General features: G+C 42.4%; 2 protein-coding genes across 2 annotated transcripts in view; one reads left to right on the plus strand and one right to left on the minus strand.

Moving 5' to 3' along the window:
- The window catches only part of LOC122545699 (uncharacterized), an 857662-nt gene that overhangs the window by 744924 nt on the left and 87220 nt on the right, over nucleotides 1–25518 (minus strand). The window lies entirely within an intron of this gene.
- The window catches only part of LOC148148123 (putative G protein-coupled receptor 139), a 34745-nt gene that overhangs the window by 7526 nt on the left and 1701 nt on the right, over nucleotides 1–25518 (plus strand). Inside the window, exon 2 of the mRNA XM_087994567.1 lies at nucleotides 6454–6460. Within this exon, the coding sequence (XP_087850693.1) occupies nucleotides 6454–6460 (7 nt within the window). The remainder of the gene's footprint in view (nucleotides 1–6453; nucleotides 6461–25518) is intronic.

Consider the following 25518-nt stretch of genomic DNA (forward strand, 5'->3'; position numbering starts at 1 on the left):
TTCCCCTGTTTCTGTCTTCAAGGGCCCAACGTCTGAACACAAAACTGATTGTTTTATTTTCAATTGGAAGTGCCTAAGTCACGGAAGCTAGGAAAGAATGAAGAAGGTGATGGCTTCAAATGAACTGAAAATGTACATGAAATAGATTTCAAAAAGACAGGCAATAACTGTTACTTGCAGAATCACTCCAGAGTATGAAGTATGCGTACATCCCCTCAGGGTGCAAATAGCAAAAGAGAAAGGCAACGGAAAGATGGTTAACAATAAAAGCTTAACATTTTATTAGATCAAAGGAAGTGGCTCAGAAAAATTCCATGTATTGTTGAATCAGCGAATTTGGGACACAACAAAGAAGGGTCAATAAACTGAGAAGGAAATCAAAGAAAAGAAAACAATGATGCAGAATAACAAGAAGCATAAAGACTGGCGTAAAGCTTCTAACAATTCTTGAAAGGAAAATAAAAGCAAGATTATATGTGGAACAGTGAATGTGCGGACAGGGTATTGTTTTTAAATGAACAAAAAATGACAGAAAAAGTAAACAGTTAATTGTATTTTATTCATGGAGGAAGATTTAGAAAATCTCCCATGAATAACGTATGACCCAGGAACATGTGTAACTAAAACCCAATCATTTATGCCAGTGACGAGGTAGTAATTGGAAACAAAACTTTATTGAGTTTTGATAAGTCTGATGGACAACACACACTTGATACCGGAATATCAGAGCAAGCAGAAATCGACTTATTGAATGCCTGGAAGATCATGCATTCTTCCAAGTTAAAACTGTAAGGGTATAATCGCATTCTAATAGATTTAAAAGGGGAGGAAAGGTTGAGTCGAGAACTACAGACTAGTTATCTTGTCATCTACATGAGGGAATGTGTTGGGATCTATTACTTAAAAATGCGATATTGGACACTCAGTGCTCATAGAACTGTGAGGCACTGGAAAAGTAAGGGAGATCATGCAGCATCCAAGTAGCAGGAGGGATGACGTTTCGGCCATAATTACTTCATCTGGAATGTGGGCGGTGCGATGTCCAGAGGCTGTGAAAAATAGGGTGTGGGGATGAAGCTGGGCTAAGGTAGCTAGGAAGGTGATGGGTAGATACAGTGGAAAGTGACAGTGACTGGTGGAGAAGGCAGGTGGGACAGAAGATGGACGCGGTGGCAGGTAAAGATGGCCTGTCAGCCTCGTTCTGCTTCCATCCCATATTCCTGATGAAGGCCCTCTGCCCGAAACTTCGACTCGCCTCCTCCTCCGTTACTGCCTGGCCAGCTGTGCTGTTCCAATGTCACACTTTTCGGCTCTGACTCTCAATCATCTGCAGTCCTCACTTTCACTGAGAAAATGAAAGCAAACTTCAAGGGAATGATTGACTGTTAATGAAAGGGAAGTCATAGTTTACATTCTTCTTGTTTGAAGATATCTCTTGTAGACATCAACAAATAAGAACTTGTGGATGTGGTATAGTTGAATGCTCGGGGGACATTTTTCGGGAGTTCACACAGTGAGTTCTTAGAAAAAATTTAAAGCAAATGATATTGAGAGGAACCTATGCAAACAGAGTTTGTAAAATTCAGATTTTCTTCATTTAATGGGCATCACGAGATAGATGATGAAGAGTCATCTCGACTCAACGTCAGCTTGCTGTCTCTCCAATGATGCTGCCTGCCCTGATGAGCTCTCCGGCAATTGTTTTTTTTTCAGTACAGATTCCAGTATCTGCAGTACTTTGTATCCACGAGAAGTAAAAGGATCCTGCGCCAGTTTCACAGAGTGTTCGTGAGAGGGAAGCTGTAGCATTGTGTGCAGTCATGATTTTCTGATATAAGCAAGTATATACTGATCACATATACTAAATGGGTATTCTCCAGTTTAATGCTGCAGATTCGAAGATTGTCCGATGATTCTCCGTCTGTGTTCAGTGGAGTTTCAACGAATGAGAGGTGATCGCAGTGAAACATTGAAAAATCACACCAGTGGGGACTGACTAACTCCGGAACATGAAAAATTGCAAGCACGCAAAGTTCAGCCGAATCCCAGGATTATTCAGAATTGCAGCAACTAGCAAAATATTACCAGGGAACAATTACTGTCCAATAGAAACCAAGCAGGCAATCTATGTGTGAAGCTCGTAAACATTGTTACATTGTTACATGAAAGCTTCACCCCTGGTTTGTTATGGAGAAGGATGATGCATGTCAAGAATTCGAGAAGATTGACTGTGAAGCTCTTAAACACATTTACATAAAATGCGAGAAGGAATGATTGCTTTTGCCTGGTCTAAAATTAAACAAATCCTCAGTACTTGGTGAGTTTTATCCCATGCTGCTGTGGGATACAAGAAAGGAAAGGCCATGACACTTACCAGGATGCTGCCTGGACTGGAAGACATGCCTTCAAAAGATATGTTCAGGGAGCGAGGGCTTTACTCAAGGAAAAATCAGAAGGATGAGAGGTGATTTGATAGAGGTACAGCACAGGCATAGATGGAGTGAATAGCCAGAGACTTTTGCCCGTGGTGTAAATGGCTATCATATTGGGACATAATTTTCTTGTTTTTGGAAGAGGGTTTTGGGGAGATGCCTGATGTAGTTTCCTGCACAGTGAGTTTTGTGCACGTGGAATGCACTGACCACAGTATTAGTAGAGTCAGATACATGAGAAAACTTCAAACGAGGACTGGATAGGTACATGGAAGATAGTAAAATGTAGGTTGGCTGGCTCTGTTTAATCTGAGAGAAAGATATAAGGTCATCAAAACATGGAGGGCTGAAATTCCTGTACTGTACTCTACTGTTCAATGGTCAATGTTCTATGCTCAAACGTTTAAGTAGAATCTGGTCACAGGGGATGTGCCAGAGGAATCGAGAACACCCTTTAGATGAAGGGTGGTGGAGGTACAACAGGGAAGTATAGACCAATGAAAATCAGATCAGTGTTAGGGAAACTACTGGAGAAATCAGAAAAGGAGAACAATGTTCTCCATTTGGATCGGCAATGCAGAATCAGGAATAATCAGCATGACGTCATTCGAAGGACGTCATGCCGAATAAATGTTATTGTATTTTTTTTGGAGGTGTTCGTTTATATGTGTTGTCAGCAATACCTTTGGTAAAGCCCCATAGAGTTTCAAGACAAGTTACACACAAAATCTTCTCAGTAGCAGGAGACAGGGATAAGTGTTGTGTCGCTTATTATTCACAGTAATCATCAATGATATAAATTGGAGGGTGGACGGGGATGGGTTGAGTGAGACATGTAAGTTTGAGTTTAATATAAAAAATTCCCATGTGGTTGGCAGTGAAGAGGACTGTCTTCTGTTACTGAAAGATATGGATAGATAGGTCAGGTGGGCAGGTCAATGGAATGTAACCCTATGAATATGAGGAGATGCACTTTGGGAATCGGAACCAGACAGGGGAATCCTTAAAGAAGGGCGGCACCATTGAAAGCCCAGAGTGTGCTTTCCCACAGATCCCTGATTGTGACTGAACAGGATAATAATTCACCTGAGAAGGCTCACATGACTGTGGATATAGCCTTTATTCATTTAAGCACAGAGAGTAAGAGCTAAATAGAATTTTATTTCCCCACAGGTGGAATGCTGTGTGCTGCTTTGGGCGCCATACCACAAGAAGAATGAAAATGCATGGGAGGGGTGCAGAAGGGATGAACAGGCATGTTCGCTGAGATGCAGCATATCACCTATGAAGAGAGGTTCAGAAGCTCGGATTGTTGGCTTTAGAGCAGAGTAGCCTGAGGGGGGCGTGCTTCAGAAAGATAAGATTACAAGGGGCATAGACAGACTGGATATATCCGAGCTGCTTTTTTTTGTGGTTAGATAAAAAAAAAGGAAGCACACATTAGAAGTGAAGCGTGTTCTGTTTTAGACAGGTTTTGATGGTTGTTTTTCCAACAAAGGGTGGAATAGATGTCCTGAGAGAAGCATTGCCACGGTAACCTCAGAATCGTTAAAAACGCACTTGGACGGGCACTTGAAGTAAAACAACATTCACAGCTATGGGCTACGTGTCGGAAAGTGGGAGTAATGTAGACCATGCTTTATTTCTGATGATACATAGTTTATGGCTCTGTGATTGTCCGATTTTGGGAGGTCAATCGTCGAACATGGAGAATGTATACCACAGAAACGTACAGCACAGAACAGGCCCTGAGGCCCACGATGCTGTGCCGAGATTTAATCCTAAAGCAAAATGTAATAATTTAACCTATGCACCCTCAACTCACTGATATCCACGCGCATGTCCAGCAGTCGCTGAAATATCCTTTATGATTCTGCATCCACGACCGCCCTAGGCAATGCATTCACAACTCCCTGCGGAAAGAACCTCCCTCTGTCGTCTCCTCTATACCTTTCTCCAAATATCTTAAACAATGAATCCTTGTACCAGTCAGTCCTGCCCCAGGGAAAGGTATCTGACTATTGACGATCTATTCCTCTCATTATCTTGTCTCCCTCGATCAGGTCTCCTCTCTTCTTCCTTCTCTCCAGGAGAAAAGTCCGAGCTTATTCACCCTCTCTTCATAAGACAAGTCATCCTGTCCAGGCAGCATGCTGGCAAACATTCTTTGCAACCTCTCCAAAGTCTGTATCTTTCTTTCCTATAGTAGGCTGAACAGAGCTGGACACAATACTCCATGTGTGGTCTCACCAGGGACTTGTAAAGCTGTAGCAAAACTGCGTGGATCGTAAACGTTATTCCCCTTTTAATGAAAGCCAAAACACCATGTGCTTTCTAAACAATCCTATTCACTTTGATGCCGACTTTGAGAGAACCATGTACTTGCACATCTAAATCCCTCTGTTCCTGCACACTGCCAAGAATTCTGTCTTTAATCCAAAATTCAACATTCGAGTTCGACCTTCCAAAATCATCACTTCGTATTTATCCAGGGTGAATCCATCTACCATTTCTCAGCCCAGGTCTGCATCCTGTCAATGTCGGGATCTAGAATGGAAAAGCCCTCAACGCTATCAACGACACCTCCAACCTTTGTGTTATCTGCAAATTTAATAACCCACCACTCAGCCTCATCACCTAAGTCATTTACAAAAACTACAAAGAGCAGAGGCCCAAGAATAGAGCCCTGTCGGGCCCCACTCGTCACTGACCTTCAGGCAGAACAATTTCCATCTGCAACCACTCTGCCATCTGTCACCCAATCTATTCTGAATCCAGATAGCCAAATCTCCTTGCATTCCATACATTCTGACTTTATAAATGAGTCTACCATGAGACTCATTCATTTCAGCAAGGCATTTGATAAGGTTCCTCTGGTAATCCTTGAGAATCTTAAGACAGGAATTGATGCGTGGCTAAACAGTGCATTAAGAAGTGTTATAAGAAGGGGCTGCCAATGGGAAAGTCAAGAGAAAACAAGTGCAGCTTCTTTTCAGACTGAAATCAGAGAATGGAGAATGGAGAACGGGGAAATGGCAGAACTATGGAGCAACTGCTTCAGTCCTGTCTTCAAAGAAGATGCAAAACAAAAGAAAACAAAAACGTTCTCTGCAATACTAGGGAAACCAATCCTGGTGAGAGGGAGGGGATAGAATGATACTAATAGGTATAGACAAGTTAAAGCAGTTTTACAAAATGGGAATCATATCTGAGAGACTGACTGGTAGGTACATCACGGAGAAGCAAAGAATGAAATACATTTGGATTTTCAGAATGACATTTGAATAGGCCGAAGCCTATTGTACAATGTAACATCTGTTAATGATATTAATATCATCTGTTAATATTTCGACATAGTTGTAGAATTGTACGGCTGGCAGGAATCAGTAAGGAGGAATAAAATATTGTCTTTTTTGGAGGTGAAGACACATGTGATATGACAGGGATTGGTGCCTGGCCCTAGCTATTCCTGAAACATCACCAACATTTGGTTGAGGGAATCAAATGCAATATTCCCAAATCTGCTGATGGCACTATATGAATTTGGATTGTGAGTTGGTGAGGAGAATTTAAAGGAACTTCAAGGTGATTAAACAAGTGGAGTCAACTGGCAACACGTGGAAGATGAAGTGCAATGTGGATAGCTGTAACTTTGGGCACTTTGGTGGAAAATAGAGAACGGCAGTCTACCAATTTAAAAGGCATTGGCTGACCAGGATACATCGACCAACAACTGGGCAGCCGTAACACTGAAAATGATCTGGAACTCCTTGTACAGAGGTCACTGAAAGCAATATTACAGGAACAGAATGCAAGTCGGAACGTTAATGGTGTGTTCACGTTCATTATAAGGGGAATTTGAGTTCGGGAGTAAGGATGTCTTCCTGCAGCTGTACACGGCGGTGGTGAGACCACATGTCAAGCATTGTGCAGCATTGTGCAGCATTGGACTCCTTACCTAATAAAAGGAAAACTTGACATTGTGGGAGGTCAGAGAAAGATGACCAGACTGATCTTTGAGATGACAGGTTTGTAGTGACATCAAAGTTTGAGTCGAATGGACTTGTATGACATGGGTTTTCGAATAATGTGAGAGGGGATCTCAATGAAACATGTAACATGCTGACAGGGTGAGACAGATTGGAAGCAGGGATGGTAATTTCCCTGGCTGGAATGTCTAAGACTTTGAAACACAATATTCGGTATAGGCAAGCCACTCTGCATTGTGTTGAGAGTGAAGGTCAGTATTCAGACGTTGGTAAACATGTTAAATTGTCTTCCACATTAGGCTGTGAAATCAAGGCACTGAATATAACTAGGGATTCCAGACCCGAAAGGGATTGCGAAATTGCAGGTGTATGGTGTGGAAATAATTTGTCAGGCTTAATTAGATTGAACGGGATAGAAAAATCATGTACTGAAAGGATACCTGCAGTTCCTACTTTAAATGCTTCGAATGGTCAATAATTGATAACTTCCTTGTGTGAGAAGATCGCGTTAAAGGATGCGTACAATATGTGAGAAAAATGCATTGAAGACAATTTCGGCCATGTACTAGAATGGTATTTGTTCAATGTCTTCAATGGCCTATCCCTTGTCCTCTGTTTCTGTGCAGTCTGTTGGAGAGCTCTGTCCGTGTTGTCACAAACTCTCAGATGTTCGGAAGGAAAGCTCTGCAGGATCAACATGAAGGTGTTTCACGTTCCCTCTTCTGATACAGAAGCTGGTGCTGTGTTTAATCATTTTCGACCTCGGAGCAGTTTGATACAATTGAGTACCTTGCTCAGCTGTATCAGAGACCATTGAAGAGTTGATCACATGTCTGTGTGTCTGGAGTCACTTTCAGACAAGACCAGGAAAACAATGTAGTACTGCATCCTGACATCACACTGGGGATGGGCTTTGGTACTTACAATCGACATTGGCTTCAAAGTTACGATTACCGATACCAGATCTCAGATCTCGATGTTTTATTAATTGTTTTTAACTTCTACCAACCTCCAGAGTATTAGCCTTGTGTAGTCCAGTGACATTTCCACAAAAGCACCATCTCCACATGGAAAACTATTCGAAGTTTGGGAGAAGATTTGTAGCTCGGGTGCTCGTTGTTGTGATTCTGTCGCCGATCTGGGAATTTGTGTTGCAGACGTTTCGTCCCCTGTCTAGGTAACATCCTCAGTGCTTGGGAGCCTCCTGTGAAGCGCTTCTGTGATGTTTTCTCCTGAATTTTTAGCACTATAAATGCCTGAGGAAACATCACAGAAGCGCTTCACAGGAGGCTCCCAAGCACTGAGGATGTCACCTAGACAGGGGACGAAACGTCTGCAACACAAATTCCCAGTTCGGCGAACAGAACCACAATGGAAGACTATTGAACACCATGCTGAACTGGTACTTTCTGTGCTGCTTGATAGCTGGGTCAAAATAACTCGCACCAATTTGACTATCGTGATGAGACTGAGGACGTGGTAACTATTCAGATTGTAATTATTCTACTTTGAGTGTACTGGAAATGGTTGACCTTTTTCACAATGCCAGATCCATGTCAAAATTGGAACTTGAATGAGACAGCTTGTTTTACAGCACAGGTCTTCAGTTCTGTTGCAGGAATATTGTCAGGGCCCATTGCCTTTGCCATATCTCCTGTACTGCTGTTGCTGACACCTTGTGCAGAGAATCTAATCGAAAACTGCCAACTGTGATTTTGTCGACATAATCCACACAACATTTCTGGCTGTAAATGGTTTCAACACTGCAACATTGTCTTACAAACTGATGTGCTGGGCTTTTCAGTTCTTTGTACGGATAAGCAATTGGCGAGATGTACTATTGGGAGGTTGTAAATTAAGGCACTGATGTGTGTTCTGGATACCAGGGTTCATATCTTGACAGGGAAGGTGGCGGAATTCGAATCCAACAAATATTTGGAATCTTGAGTAAATAATGTAACAAATGCTCACAATATGAAAAATCCATCTGCTTCATTAATGCCCATTAGGAATGTAAACTACCATTTCTTACCTGTTCTGGCCGATATGTGACTCCAGACGCATAGCACAGTGTGAGCTCAGTGAACCACTCTGGTTTCTGATGTGGTTATTTTGATATTCTCATTCTGTTAGGGACTCGCCATGGTGTCACGCCTCCAACGAAATTCATTTCTCAAAAGCCTTTTGCATATTATCTGAATCATTTACCTTCCAGAGGCCCATCTTCTGTGTTTAATGTGAATGCATTTATCTCTGTTTCTCTCCTTGTCTGTGATTACGAGCTCTGTGATGTCAGTAATACCAGACTTGTGTCGTTTCAGTATCAATGAATTTGTGCATCTTGCATTATCGCTCACTTCACATTGTATGACACTCGATGTCGGACAGGGTGTTTCAGGGGCTTTGACACACGCCTTTCAAACTTGTTCAACAGAAGCAATTGTTGGAGAACGGAAGCAAGTTTGGCCGCATCTGTGGAGTCAAAGCAGACTATGTTTTTAAGTTCCAGAGACCATTCATTTTCGCTTTTGTTTTCTCCAGCTATTTTTATTTTCATTTCGAATACCCATAGTAATTTGTTTAATTTAAAAGGTGAGCTGTGCCTCTTGTTGTCTGGAGAAACTCAGCAAGTCTGGCAGCATCTGTGCAGCCAGCGAAACACATTGAATATTTCACATCCAGTGTGACACTTCTTCACAACTGAAAAGGATTGGAAATTTGGCTTTTCAATATCTTCACATAGGTGAGGGGTTAGATGACTGGAAACACAGCACGTGTAGGAGCAATGCCACAACGCAATGGGACTTAAGTTATGGTGAACGAGATAGAGCTGTTAGATTAATGTAAATTAGGGTGTGAACGAATGGGGTAAGGACGTGCTGTATTTTGAATGAAATAAGCAAGACGCAACCACATAATTTCCAAGGGAAACCAAGTGGGAGATTGTTTGACAAATGGACAATAGTCATAATGCGAATCAAGCTGAGATGCTTTGGTTTGAATATTGACTCTGACAGGCGAGAACGTAACAGAATCTAAAGTGAGGTCTTACTGGAGCTTGGATTGTTCTTCATTGAAAATCAGCAGCAGCTTAGGACCGAAATATCAGCATGAGAGCAAGGTAGATTAGTGAAGTGTGGAGCAAGGTAGATTAGTGAAGTGTGAAGCAATGAGAAGGCCAGGCTTATTCTTACAGACAGCTGTTTTTTGGTACTTAAGCAGTCTTATTTTTTGACATCGTAAAAGTAAATGAGACTGCATTGTGTGCAGCAATTACATTGGACTGGATTGAAAGAGTACAAGTGAAATACTACTTGATCTAGAAGGTGTATTTGGGGCCTTGGAAAATACAGTGAAACGGTGAAAACGAAAACGTTGCATCTTTTGCAATTGCATGAAAAGTGCCATTGGGGTGTAGGAAAGTGTTTGGGGTGGTGGAAGGGGTCAGAAGTGTAGTGCGAGAAAAGTCCAGCCGGCCAGGCCGCATTTGAGAAGCAGGGAAATCGGCGTTTTATCTCTCCACCCTTGGGGCACACAGCCTCATTCGTGATGAGGACCTTTTGCCCGACTCTAACCTTCAACATCTGCCGTCCTCTCTTTCGCCACGATGGAGGGTGTCCACAGAGGGAATGGCCCCTGTGAATTCCCGACAGTCGATGGAAGGGGAAGATGTCTTTCATGCTGCTGTCCTGCTGGTGGAGTTGGAAGTGGTGTCGAATGATTCTGTGAATGTTGATTCTCGTGCAGTCGGATGTGAGGACAAGGGGATCTCTCTCATGGTTGTGGGCTGGAGGGGAAGGAGTGAGGGCTTAAGCGCAGAATATCGGACAGTAACCTCTGATGGCCCTGTCCATGAGAGTTGGGGGAATTTGTCATTGACAGAAAAGGAAGTCATGCGGGAGGCTTCCTACTGAAATATGGAATCATCAAACGGAAATGACAGAGAGACAGGAACTGGAAGAATTTTGTCAGATGATAAGCATCGGTTTATATTCTCCACTTTTTTTTCTTTAACGAATTCGTTAATCACATACTCCCGGTGTCCCTTATATACTTTGCTGATTTTCCCGCGTCCAAGTGTCACACATTAATCTTGAACTACATCTCAGATGATTTGTTGTTCAGCCGCATGCAAATGATTTAAAATAATCAGACCTCGAAATTACAGCTTTGTATCTTATGTGGGATGCGAAAATATATCCAGGTGAATGTCAGTAGGTGCAGAGCGGCAGACTCTTAAGCAAGCATGTCATAGCACTCAACAATAAATGAAAAGAAGAGCTCGATAAGAAGATGAACTACCCATACTTCACAAAGGCTTTCAAGTATTCTCCTCGATCACAAATTGGTGAGAACTAGTGTAGGACAGATTTGCGATGTTTATTGTCGTTCAAGATTAACATGTGTCCCTTGGATGCGAGAAATTCAGGAACATATATAAGGAACACCTGGAGTATGTGACTCGGTAATTCGTTTAAGGGGAAAAAAGTGGAGAATTTAAACCAGTACGTAACATTGTTATTCACGGTGGAAATTCTGTGTGTTTCAATGATATAAGCAAGACGGTAATGGGAGGCAAATGCTCAAACGGTCCCTCACACAGGAACTAGGATTTTGATAAAACGGTGAAACTAAGTGTAGACAAGTTAGCAGTTTTTAAAAGAAGTGTTTACAGACAACCTGAGCATTGCGTGAAATGTTCCATAAGTGGCCAGATTGCATGAGTATTCCAACGAAACTGAAGAATCTTCAACGTCGCAAATGCCTTCTCCAAGAGAGTGAGACAGAAAAGAGGTAATTATGCGAGAATCCGTTTTTTTTTAAATTAAGGAATTCCAGGGCATTTCGACAAGCGTTAAGCAACATCAACATGGTTTTGAGAAAGGGAGATGATGATAGCCCTGTAGAATCATGCAACATTTTACGCGAAATCCTTGCAGACAGTTCATTGGGTTTTCAAGAGACTATCCACAAGTACCACAAAATAAAGGTCCCTACACAAGCCAGGAGCCCCCATTATGACACATTATATATGAGCATGGAATGAGGATTAATTAACACAAATACGTCTGAGAGTCCGGAGTAAAAGGACCTTATCAGGATAAAATGATATATTTCCTGTGTTTCCACAAATATCATTGCAATGACATCAGTTATCAACATGTGATGATGCTGGGGTCTCTGTGCGATAAATATCTAAGTTTGCTGATGACTCAAATATATGGGGACGTGCTGCTGTAATAAGGATGTGAGGAACCTCAAATTGGATGTAGATCAGCTCTGCGACTGGGCAAATAATACACCGATGGAGTTTATTCTAAAAACTAAGCATGAGGTTATGTACTCTGGCACTGACAGCCATAAGTCGAACTATTCTTTAATGTGGAGGAAATCAAAGAAAATTGCAGCACAAAGAGATTGGGGTGTTTCTGTGTATAAAATATACAGTGTTGCTGAGAAAACAATGGACTGTGTTCATTTGCACTCCGTTGGTCTTTCCTTGTCCAGGTTGCCGTTGACAGATGTGAACAGGGCGGTTAATTGGGCGGCACGGTGGCACAGTGGTTAGCACTGCTGCCTCGCAGCGCCAGAGACCCGGGTTCAATTCCAGCCTCAGGCGACTGACTGTGTGGAGTTTGCACATTCTCCCCGTGTCTGCGTGGGTTTCCTCCGGGTGCTCCGGTTTCGTCCCACACTCCAAAGATGTGCAAGTCAGGTGAATTGGCCATGCTAAATTGCCCGTAGTGTTAGATAAAGGGGTAAATGTAGGGGTATGGGTGGGTTACGCTTCGGCGGGTCGGTGTGGACTTGTTGGGCCGAAGGGCCTGTTTCCACACTGTAAGTAATCTAATCTAATCTAATCTAATCTAAAAGTAGATAATTTTTCATCCTTTTCTATCTTGTTATCTTTGACAGTCTTCAGGAAGTTTTGGGTGGAATGGATGGAATGGCGAGAGTCTTCTAGACGTTGGTGCAGCTCTTTGGCCAACCTGCAAGTTGGTGTTCCATGTAGCGAGACTATGGGTCTCAGAAGTCTCCTGGTTTGTGTGTTTTGTGTAATCCGTAGATGCGTGGTGTGTTGGATCGGTCTGGTTTCATTTTTTTTGCAAGTTTCTAAATAGGGCTGTGATTCAGTTCTCTAGTCATGCGGTCGAGTCTATCAGCGCGTGTTGTTAAGTTTTGTGATCGGCAAGTAGTGTGTTCGCTTTGTCAATGTAGGACCTTTGATTTAAAATGACCGTCAAGCGTCTTTTTTCTGCAGGTAGATTAACAATGAGTTGATCTTTATTGTCATTTTTCCCGTGCGCTCCATTCATGTGTATTGAGTGTGTTTCCTTTCTTTTCCTGCTTAATGTTGGAGTGACTGTCTCTCCGATGGTTTGCTGGGTGTATTCCGTGATTTGGCTGTTTTTCAATGTGGTGTCTCAAGCTGTTAAGAAATCGTTCTTGTCCACATCTTAATCCTCTCACTAAGACGGCTTTTTAGTGTCTATTCAGGATTGGTAAGATAAGTTTATTCTTAAAATCCATGCATCTGTGTTGTCTGTGATGTTACTTTAGAACATAGAACATAGGTCAATACATTGTATTGCAGGGCCATTTGGCCTTCAATGTTTCGCCGCCCTGTCATACTAATCTGAAGCCCAACCCACCTACACTATTCCACGTCCGTCCATATGCCTGTCCAATGACGACTTAAATGCACTTACATTTGAAGAATCTACTGCCGTTGCAGGCAAAGCATTGCATACCCTTACTACTCTCTGAGTAAACAAACGACCTCTGACATCTGTCTTCTACCTATTTCCCCTCACTTTAAAGTTGTGTCCCTTCGTGTTTGCCGTTCCCATACTTGGAAAAAGGTTCTCCCTGTCTACCCTATCTAACCCTCTGATTATCTTGCATGTCTCTATTAAATCACCTCTCAACCTTCTTCCCTCGAACGAGAACAGCCTCAAGACCCTCAGACGTTCCTAGTAAGACATTCCTTCCATAACAGGCAACCTCTTGATAAACCTCCTCTGCACCCTTTCCAAAGCTTCCACATCCTTCTCATAATGCGGTGACCAGAACTGTGCACAATACTCCAAGTGTGGCCTTTCCAGAGCTTTGTACAGCTGCAGAATAACCTCCTGGTTCCGGAACTCAATCCCACAATTAACAAAGGACAAAACACTGTATGCCTTCTTAACAACCCTGTGAATGTGATGGCAACTTTCAGCGACCCGTGCACATGGACACCGAGATCTCTCTGCTCATCTGCACTCCCAAGAATCTTACCATTTAGCCCAGTACATTGCATCCAGATTACTCCGTCCAAAGTGTATCACCTCGCACTTGTCCACATTAAACAAAATTTGCCACCTCTCAGCCCAGCTCTGCATCCTATCTATGTCTCTCTGCAACCTACTACATCATTTTTCACTATCCACAACTCCACCGACCTTAGCGTTGTCCGCAAATTTGCTAACCCACTCTTCTAAGCACTCAACCAGGTCATTTATAAAAGTGATGAACAGCAGTGGACTCATCACTGACCCTTGCGGTACGCCGCTAGTAATTGGACTACAACCCTCTGTTTTCTTTCAGCAAGCCAATTGCTGATCCAAACTGCTATGTCTCACACAATCCCATTCCTCTGCATTTTGTATAACATCCTACTGTGGGGAACTTTATCGAACGCCTTGCTGAAATCCATATACACTACATCAACCGGTTTACTCTCATCTATCTGTTTGGTCACTTTGTCAAAAAAGTCAATAAGGTTCGTTAGGTACGACCTACCCTTCACAAAACCGTGGTGACTGTCCATGATCAGATTGTTATTTTATAGATGGTTATAAATCCTATTTCTTTTAACCTTTTCCCACACTTTACCAACAACTGAAGTGAGACCCACTGGTCTGTAATTACCAGGGTTGTCTCTACTACCCTTTTTGAACAAGCGAACCACATTTGCTATACTACAGTCCTCAGGCACTATTCCTGTACAAAATGATGATTTGAAGATCAATGCAAAGGATCGGCAAACTCTTCCCTTGCTTCCCAGAGGATCCTCGGATAGATCCCATTCGGCCCAGGTGACTTATCTATTTTCACATTCTGCAGTATTTCTAATAACTCTTCCCTGTGAATCTCAATCTCTTCTAGTCTAGATGCAAGTATCTCTGTATCTTGCTCACCAACATTTTCATTTTCTATAATGTAAGTTTGTTTTTCTGCAGATCTAGCTTTCTGGGTTTCTTATGTGTTTGTCGTTTTCTAATGTCGATGGCATGTTCTATTTTGTCTCTCCATTCATGGCCCTTTGCATTAGTGTATGAAGGTTTTTGGTGGAAAACTTCCCTGTTGTATTTATAGAGTCTGTTGTGGGCCTCATTAATCATTTACTGAAGCATTCTGTGGCAATTTTACTCTGCCGTTCGCTTGGTACGAGGGTGTACAAGGATATCTGTATTTTGCCCTCTTACTAAGATGGATAATAAGATGCTACTTAAGACATTTAGGTAGCAACTGTTTCGTTCGTCAATCGTACATGAAATACAGCTGCTTGTGGGCGGACCTCTGTTGGAGGTCATTGATTTCTCTTTGACAAAGTCCTTTGACGTAACAGCTCTGTTCACATCTATCAACATCAATGTGGACGTGGAAACAGTGACTACACCAAAAGACGAACTAATGACACATACACCAAACTCCACCAACTTCCTCAGCAAGGACAATATCTTCAAGCTCTTTGATCCATCCCTTAACACCCACTTCAACTTCAAACAAAGAAAACCTCCAGACAAACCAACAGAATACCCATGGGATCTCCAATGTCAGGTATTCTCTCAGAGGAAGTAATGCAGAGACTCAACCAACCCAAAATTTGGGTCCACTTCGTGGATTACTCCTTTGTCATCACTAAACGAATCAAATTACAGGAAACTTTCAAGACCATCAATATTATGCTAACCGGCGTAAAATTCACGAAAGGGGAGGAAAACAAAAATAAATTGACGTTTCCAGGTGTCGCAGTAGAGCGAACAGCCAATGTGGAACTTCAACCCAGCATCTACAGGCAAGCAAAACATACGAAGCAAATATTGAAGCAATCAACCCAATGTTCACAAACGAATCTGGATTACAAGATTACTTCAATGAGCCATCACACACTGCAGCGCAGAAAAACTTCAAAGAGCAGAATTAATCAACTACACAGTGTATTTAAAATAATGGGCACCCAATGCTAATGGACCGCTGGTCATCAGACCAAACACATCCAAACACGTCCAGACAGCCGAGCCACTTTCCACTACATCTAAGATATCTCGGAAATTACTGCCAGTGTACTCCGACCCTTCGCATCATAAAAGCCCGAACACATACCAACACAATAACAGAGCAGCTAATGAACATGAAAGTCCCCATACAAGCATCAAGGAAAACTTACATCACTTTACAAATATGTTGCACGAGGTGTACAAACAGTACATTACATTGGACAAATATGAAGAAAAATGGCCACCAGGACATTTAAACATCAACTCGTCACAAAAATGCATGAGTCACTCTCACTGGTGTACTTAGATACAGATGAGGAAGGAAAATACTTCGACTGTGACAACACACCCATCCTCGGGTAAGCCAGAGATACGCACGTGTATTCCTAGAAGCATGGCATTCCATCTGGAACTCTATCAACTTACAGGTTCACTTGGATTTCATTTAGCATCCCTGAGACAAAGAACAAGCAATAACATCACCGTATTAATTAATGACACCACATCAAATGACATAACCAAAAAAGGATTCCCAGACACATAATTAGAAAGCAATCTATAGCAGCAGTGCTTCAATCCTGAGGATCGCTGAAGACGTTACGTAGTATGGTGATGAAGCGCGTGAAAACGACCCTTCCAGCTCAGTGAGCAAACCTACATCCACAGCAGGGAGATCTGGCCATTTGACGACAAAACTTTATCGAACGTGGAAGACAGAGTGTGGTGGCACAAGACTGCTTTTCAGACTGGAGGTCTGTGAAAAGTGGTGTCCCACAAAGTTCGATGCTCTGCCCAATAAGTTATTTGTAATTTATAAATATGATTTGCATGTGAACAAAGGAGGTATACTTAGTCAGATGACAACAAAGTTGGAGGCGTCGTGGGCAGCGAAGAAGATTACCTCAGAGTACAACGGGATATTGATCAGATGAGCCAATGGTGTGAAGACTGGAGTTTAATTCACTTGAATGCGATGTGCTTCATTTGGAAAAAAAATCAGACCAGGGTTTATACAATTAAATGTAAGGCCCCCTGACGATTGTTGCTGATCAAAGAGACGTTGCAGTGCAGGATCATAGTTTCTGAAAAGTGGAGTCGCACAAAGATATGGTCGTGAAGAAGGCATTTGGTATGCGTTCTTTTATTTGTCAGACTGTTGAGTACAGGAGTTGAAGTCCATATTGTGACTGTGCAGACCATTGGTTAGGCCACTTTTCGAACGATGTGTGTAACTCCATTCTGCTTCCTCTCAGACGGATGTTCCGAAACCTGAAATGATTCAGAAAAGACTTAAAAGGAATTTGCCAGGGTTGGACTATTTGAGCCGTATCAAAAAGAAATCCAACATATTTGACGATCATGATGGGGCAGATGCGGATGGCAGTTGGGCAGAATGTAATTATCCTCTTCTTGGGGACTGGGCAAAGTTAAGTCATTTTCCGAATTGCTGGGTAGACATCAGAGTTCGAGCTGGAATGAAACAGCTTCCACAGTGAGTTCATTTATGATGTAGCACAAGTCTTTATTCCTTTTGGCTGGAATGGTGTCAAGACCTTCATCATATCTTCTGTGTTCAGCTGCTTTTCCACGTTATGTGCAGCGGATCGCATTGATTAACGACTCGCACATTTGAATCTCTGGTCATTTTGATGACGACACAGATACGACAACCTTGTCATATGTATAGGAATGCACAGCTGTTCCTTTACTTGGGATGGGGATATTCGTGGAACGTTCTCCTCCAGTGAGCTGTTTAATTTTCTATCACCATTTGTGACTGATTTTTTAAAATTAGATTAGATAACATACAGTGTGGAAATAGGCCCTTCAGCCCAACAAGTCTACACTGACCCGCTGAAGCACAACCTACCCAGATCCAGTCTCTTACATTTACCCCTTCACCTAACATTATGGGCAATTTAGCATAGCCCATTCACCTAACCTGCACATTTTTGGATTGTGGGAAGAAACCAGAGTACCTGGAGGAAACCCACGCAGACACGGGGAGAATGCTCAAACTCCACACAGACAGTCGCCTGAGGCGGGAATTGAACCCAGGTCACTGGCGCTGTGAGGCAGCAGTACTAACCACTGTGCCATCGTGCCGCCCACAATGTGGTAGGACTGCAAAGTTGGGATCTGCTCTGTTATTGTGGGGATCATTTCTTCCTCTTTACCTCATTCTAGTTCTGCTGTTTAGAATGCAAGGAGTCAAGTCCGACCGTTTTCTGGCTGATAATCGTCTGTTTTAGGTGCACGTGATTCTCACCCCAGCATGTTCACCACACTCGTCACTGACTTGAGTGTAATGAAGAATTAGTGGTGAAAGATGAGTTGCAAGGTCATAGACTCTTAACGTAGTGCAATATATAAACAGACCCTTCAACCTAAATCGTCCATGCTCACCAGTTTTCCTAAACGTAACTCGTCCGATTTAGCTTCATTTGGCACTTATCCCTCTGAAACTTTCCCATTTATTTATTTACATCTCACTGTCTTTAAAATGTTGTAATTTTACTTGCCTCTACCACATTGTCTCTTAGCTCGTTACATGTACATACTACTCTCTGTGAGAAAAAGCTTCCACTTAGATCTCGTTTAAATCTCTTCGCTGTCAAAATAATCTTCTGTCATCCGCTTTTGGAGATCTTGCCCCTGGGGTAAAAACCTTTGCTGTTCTTCCTATCTATGTCTGGCATGATCTTATAAACCTCTAGAAGATTACCCCATATTTTCCAATGCAAACGAGAAAAAGTCCGACTCTGCACATCTGATCACTGTGTCTCAAATCATCCTGTCTCCGTCACATCAATTTAAATATGTCTTACCATTTCCCGTTTATAATGTTCTTTTGTATCGCAGGGCGACAAGAATTGTACTAACCGTTGTACAGTCATAACTTGGCGTCGCAACTCCTATTCTCAGTGCTCTGACCAATGAGTGTCGCATGCCTAATAATTTCATACCATCCTTGTCAATTTGCGATTACATTTCAAGGAACTCTGCAACTGCACCCTGGTTCTGTCTGATTAGCAGCACTCCCAGGGCTCGATTGTTAATTGTGTAAATCCTGCCCTACTTTTTCAAACAAAAATGCATTAAATGACATTTAAATGTACGATACACCATCTTCCATTGTTCGGCGCACTGGCCCAGTTGAATGAGATGACATTGTCCGCTTAGATAACATTCTTCACACTCCAATATCTCGCCAATTTTGAGTCGTCTAAAAACTTAGTATCCCTGCTTCCTATCTTCTCATTCAGCCTATTCAGAAAATTACAAACAACTGTAGATCTTTCAGCGATCCTTGTGGCACGCAGCTGCTCACAGGCCTCTAGTTGAAACAAAGAACCACTGCCATGCTGTTAAGCGAATTGTGTATCTAATTGGCTAGCTTTTGCTGATTCCCTTTAAAATGTCTCCCGTTCAGAACCATGTTTGACCTCGCTGATGTGCATGTCGACAACGTATGCTGCTGTACCTTCATCTATCTGCTTTGCCACGACTAGGAAAAGTTATGTCAAGTTTATGAGAGACGTTTCCCTCACACACCAAGTTATGCTGACTATCATTAATCAGTTCTTGACTTACTGAATGCATGTAAGTCCTCTCTCTCAGAATTTACGCCCAACAGTTACCCACCCTGTCAACAGACTCACTGTTCACTAGTTCCCTAGATTTTCCTTTCTGCATGTTTAAAAATAATGTCACAACATGAGCTGTCGGCCATATTTCCAGCATCTCAACCGTGGCTGTCGATGATACAAATGTAAAACCGAAATAACTGCAGACATTGCAGAAACAAAAACAGAGATTGCTGGTAAATTTCAGCAGGTCTGGCAGCATCTGTGCAGAGAAATGATAGTTAACGTTTTGGATCCCGTGACTCTTCTCCAGAACTCCCATGAACGATGCAAATATCTCAACTATGGCGTCCAAAATGTTTCCCTAGCTTCCCACAATCACCCGGGACAATCTTGTACAATCCCTGGATATTTATCTCTGGTTAACATATTAAGGACCTCCAGAATTCCTCTTCCATCATGTGGCCTCATTGCATAACATCACGACGTGTACTTATTTCCCCGAGTTCCAGAGCTTCGATGTTTTTATTCACAGTAAGTACTCGTGTAGGATTTCACCATGGAGAGGGAGCAAGCTGTAAGACAGCGGACCGAGGGATTCCGAGTCATTTGGAGTATTGTGAACCCAGCATGACCAGGCACTTGAGAACTCGTAGTTAAATCGTGTTTCTTTATTTTTACACTTTCAACGGAAGGACAGCCGTGTTTTAGACTTAGACATTTCTTCTATTTTGTGAAACGATACTGTTCTATGGGGAGGGCAGGTACCTTCATACCTTATGATGTGTGATGTGTTGCAAAATGTAAACCTTGAGTGAGTACATGTGACAATTAGTCTGAAAGAGCAGGTAATTCTGCAGTGTTTCCTTACATATATGACTGTTTGATTTTTGTTTTAATGATTGCCTACAGTGTGGAAAAAGGGCTTGCGGGCCAACAAGTTCACACTGACCATCCTAAGAATTATCCACCCAGACCAATTTCCCTCTGACTCACGCACCTTCCACTCCAGGACAATTTCGCATGGCCAGTTCGTCTGACCTGCAAATCTTTGCACTTTGGGAGGAAACCGCAGCACACCTACATGGACATGGAGAGAATGTGCAAGCTCAACACAGACAGTCACTCGAGGCTGGAATTGAAACCGGGTTTCTGGTGTTGTTAGAATGCAATGCTGACCACTGAGTCACCGTGACACCCGTTTTTACGAGGCCGAATTCAAAAACAAGTTTTTGTTTGCCATTAATATATTTGTAAACTATCTTCCTATTCTCGTTTAACCAATCCTGATGGAGATTTTATCTTCGTGAAACATTGATTCTCATGCTCCTCGGATGCTGCCTAATTGGCTGTGCGTTTACCGCATCACACTCTTCGACTCTTGTCTCCAACATCTGCCGTCCTTACTTCCAGAATCAAACATAATTCGGCTAGTACTTCCCATGTTATTTCCACATATCTCCCCATGTGATAGTAATAACACTTTCGGGTCATTTCCATTTACCTCTGGAAGATAACTAAATAATTTAACCCAGTTTTTAAAACTAGCTCATTGTCCAATTTAAATTGAGGTACGTCTGATTTAGAATCTTCTGGACTTGGCTTTCCCTCTGTGTTGAAACCAAGAGCATAGTCTCCTTTTGCTTTCCTTCCCCGTCAAAACACCTCTTGAACATATTCGCATGACACACTTTGTGAAATTCCTTTCTGTCTGGAGTTCACTTCACTACATTTTTGCTTTCGACTCGATAATCTCCGCTAAACCTAAATTGTAAAGGTTCACCTAACATTGGGAATACCATGAACACCTTATACACGGTAGCAGAAACTCCAGTTTTTGATTTCCTGTCTGCTTCCTGTTCCATTGTATGCTGCGATACATTCAAATGCTGTCTAGCGATCTCCCCACTCTATTTGGTTGTGAGCAAACATTTTATGCATGGTCCAAATAGGAGTTCTGTGAATTCTGACTTACCAATTTCTCCTCAATCATTTTTTTTGCGATCTTCTCACTTGATGCCAAAAAAGTAATTAAAATGGACTGAATTTCGTTGATTCATGTGTTGTTTCGCTGATCACTGTGTTTCGTTGTTTCTAGTGGTCTCTGCGCTTCTGCAAATTTCCCACTCTTTGCGCAACATTTTAACCGAACTTCACTTAATTATTTTTTTGGTCTCACCTTGAATTCTCGTTATTCAGAACTTTTCTGGAAATAGTCCTTCAGAAGTACATATCTCGTTGTCTTTCAACATCACAGATTGAGAGCAAACTGCAAATCTTAATATTGCAACCTCTTAAACTGCTGCTCCTGACATATGCGAATAAACTTTTCATTCACAGTAAATGATTTAAGAAGATGTGGTACCTCCTCTTTAAAAACCTTTGTCCAGCTTGTGCATTCTGGTGTACCTTTTTAATCTTCATTGTGATTTTTCGCTGCCACTCCAAACAAATTCATTGGCTTATTCTTAATTTTTATTCCTACATCTGTCTTCCCGGTATTTTCCTAACCCACCAACATTGTGACTTCACTTGGCCGACTTTTCTGTAGTGAAAACGCTGGAGGTTTTCTTTTAAACTTTACTTTCCACTTCAAGGGATTCCCTTTTATCCTGTGGTCGATTATCCTTTTGATCTTCACTAAGAATTATCTTTCGCTTTCCGTTTCCCGAATTTCTGTCGCTGATGGAAAGAAATTTAGTTTGAAATCCAACCTTTCTTTTCTGAATCCATTCATAAATGTCAGCCATTCCAGCTGCTAAAATTGCCTTTTCAATTGTCTGCACTTCCACGTGAGTTCTCACTGATTTAGAAAGTGAATTTTTGGTCTCCTTTCTTCACGCCACTTTCTGAAGTACAATCCGCCTCGTCCGCCCTTTCTTCTCTCTCTTTCCCTACAATTCTCATTCTCTCTGTTCCCTATCTCTCTCTCTCTCTTTTAATTTGTCTCTGCTTTTTATCGTAATTCCATGTCCTTTCCCTCAATCTCAGGGTGTGGCATGTTCAACTGAATGTTAGCTATCTCAAAAGATTCTGATGGCGAGTGCTTCACTCAGAAAGCTATAGAAACATAATCTACAACTGCGATCTGCCCAGCTCTTGTTCTGGACAAATATCTCGTCCGGGTTTATAGATCACTGCAATGGTGTAGTCAACACAGTGTTCCCCTCTGGGCCGGTTGCTTGATTGGACAGAGCAGAACCGAATGGATATCTCCTTTGGATTTATGGTGTTTGAGTTGGTTTCGTGCGGTGAATTGATAATGTGACACAATAAAACTGTTCAGTACGGAAATGTCTTTACATAATTTTCTCATTCTTATGATTGGAACTTCGTCTCACTCTATTGACGTTACAGTGTGACCATGCACAGTACATCATTTTGGTGAATACCCATGTCCCATTGTTTTCGGGTCTCCTCGACGAAATGAAGAATGGCATCTCGGGTAAAGGCTTTGACAAACGGTCCAGTACACACTGCCCCTCACATTTCGCCACCACCAACCAATCAAATAAAATATCCCGTGTGCAGTGAGTGCAATTATGCCAGTGGGAACATCACGTAAGTCATCATCAGACAGATGGAGCAACAGTTTCGATGTCTCAACGGGTCAGAGTGAACCTTCCAGTCGACTCTGTATTGTGAAGTTCTGTAATTATTCCGTTGATTATCATATTCAATTTTTTATTTTTTTCCTGAAACATTCACAGGTTCTCAATGAACTATGTTATGTGCCAACCGCCAAGTCCCTATTGCTTATCGTATTACAGACTCTCCGCATCCGGTGACAACTTCGTTTCCTGACTATATTAGCATCACTGATGAATTTAATGAGAATGAATTTCTTCCATTTATTAAACCATTGGGAATGTTTGCAAATAGTTGTGGACTCAGCACTGATTACTGTGTCACTGTAGCTGTTAATGTCTGTTAAACTCAGAGACTAATTTATCAATTTTATTCAGTCTTCCGATTCTGTAACCAGTCCACCTATGTTCAGATTTAAAAGTCCAAACATTTCTTAACACTTCCTATGTGACAGGCATGAGAGATTAAACGCTCTCCTCCAATAGCTGAGTAACAGCTTCGAATGGCTGATTGTCGTCATTCTTTTGCTGTTTAGAACTCTTGATGGGCTGAATGATCTGCTTCAGTGTCAGTGTAGGTGTGAATGGTGCTGAACGTTTTTGAACCATCAGAGAACAGCCCAGCACTGACTTTACGATGGTGGCAAGGACATTGATTTTGCAGCTGCTGGATGCCCAGTTTCCATTTGCTCGGTCCTTTGGAAGTATATCCAACTTCACAGGAGTTAGTGCCAGACAACAGATTGGGCTGTATCTTCAATTTTAAACTGAGAAATTCACAATACGAGGTCTATGTGCTGGCTCCTAATACAGATATTGTTTGGGGCAGATCCATCTGTGACAGGTAGTTTGGCGAGAATGTTTGTACATCCATCAATTCCCACAGTCTGGCTGCTATGTGTTTCAGTCCTCTGCCTGCTCTGTCAGGGGTTTGCTTATATAGACACTCTTGGTGATCAACATGAAAGTCCTCGACCCAGAGTACGCTCGGTGTCATTGTCACCCTAGCGCTTCTTCATTTATTTTCAGCATTGACAGGGACTTACTTGATGCAAAACAACTGGTGTGGAGGACAGTGGATGTCCACCATCAGGAGATTTCCTAGAACTGTTATCATGAGATTTCTCTAGTTTTGGAATCAATGTTCGGCAATTCCAAAGTAATTCAGACCCTGAATGCATACCACGATGTAGCCAGAGGTGGTCTGTCTATTCGTTTGGACAGGATATACTCAGGGAAGGTGATGGTAATTCATGAAACATTTCCCATCAGTTTTGATTCTGTGAGTATGACAGCTTCAACCTTTTTCCTGACTGGTCATTATGAGGACTAAAGGGAACAATGAAGCAAGGAATATTTGGTTAAACAGTTGAACGAATGGTCTTCAAACAAAATGTGTATGATATCCTTAAAATAGATCAAGGAGTTCACTGCATACTTGAGGGGACGTTCATATGATTTAATGGCATTAGAGAGAACTGACGAAAGGATGACTGACATTGGAAATTGAACATCTGAAGCATTTCATATTTCTGAGTGTTATGCAAAAAGTCAAAGGAGGTGGGGGAGATGTCGGAATAAGAGATGGCATCTGTTGGATGGAAAAAAAGGATCTTTCATGAAATGATCGAGATATTGTCTTCGCTGTATTAGTATTGCAACAATGTACCAATTGAGTCAACATCCCGCACGTCCCCCCTCAAACCCCATCCCTCCAATCGTATCAAGGACAGAACGCCACCCGGTGCTCACCTTCCAGCCTACCAACATTCGCAAAAACAACATCAGCCAAAGACATTTTGTCACTTCCAAATGGAGCCCAACACCCGGGATATATTTATTTCCACTTTCCACAAAGTCCCTCCGTAACTAACTGGTCAGGTCCGCATCCCCAAAACAACCCACCCTCCCCTTCCTGGCACTCTCCCCTGCCGCCGCAGGAATTGCAAAACCTGAACCCACTATCCTCCCTCCCCTCCATCCAAGGTCGCAAAAGAACTTTCCACATCTATCAAGTTTTAAACACACATCCACCAATATCAATTATTGCACCCGTTGCTCCCAAAGTGGTCTCCTCTACTTTAGAGAGACTGGACGCCTCCTAGCAGAGAGCTGTAGGGAACATCTCCGGGACACGCGCACCAATCAACTCCACCGCCCTCTGGCCCAACATTTCAACTGCCCCATCCACTCTGCTGAGGACATGCAGTTCCTGGGCCTGCTCCACCGACGCTCCCTCACTACCCAAAGCCTGGAGGAAGAACGCCTCATCTTCCGACTTGGGCCACTTCAACCCCAGGACATCAATGTTGATTTCATCAGTTTCCTCATTTCCCCTTCTCCCACCTCATCCCCCTTCAACCATCCAGCTCAGCACCGCCCTCATGACCTGTCCTACTTGCTTATCTTTCTTCCCACCTATCCACTCCACCATCCTCTCCGAAGTATCACATTCATCCCCATTCCCATTTTCCCATGGAAAGCTTTGCTACCTTCCCCCACCCTCTTCTCTGACCGAACGCCTCCATCCCCACCCCCACTCACCTACTGTACTCCATGCAACTTTCTCCCCACTCCCATCCCCCCATGTATTTCTCCACTCTGCATGCACCCTGCCTTTATTACTGATGAAGGGATCTTTGCCAGAAATATCAATT

Source organism: Chiloscyllium plagiosum, unplaced genomic scaffold (assembly GCF_037043375.1).
Source record: "Chiloscyllium plagiosum isolate Xiang-an unplaced genomic scaffold, Cpla_swu_hap1 HiC_scaffold_14, whole genome shotgun sequence".
In the NCBI taxonomy this organism is placed as follows: Eukaryota; Metazoa; Chordata; class Chondrichthyes; order Orectolobiformes; family Hemiscylliidae; genus Chiloscyllium; species Chiloscyllium plagiosum.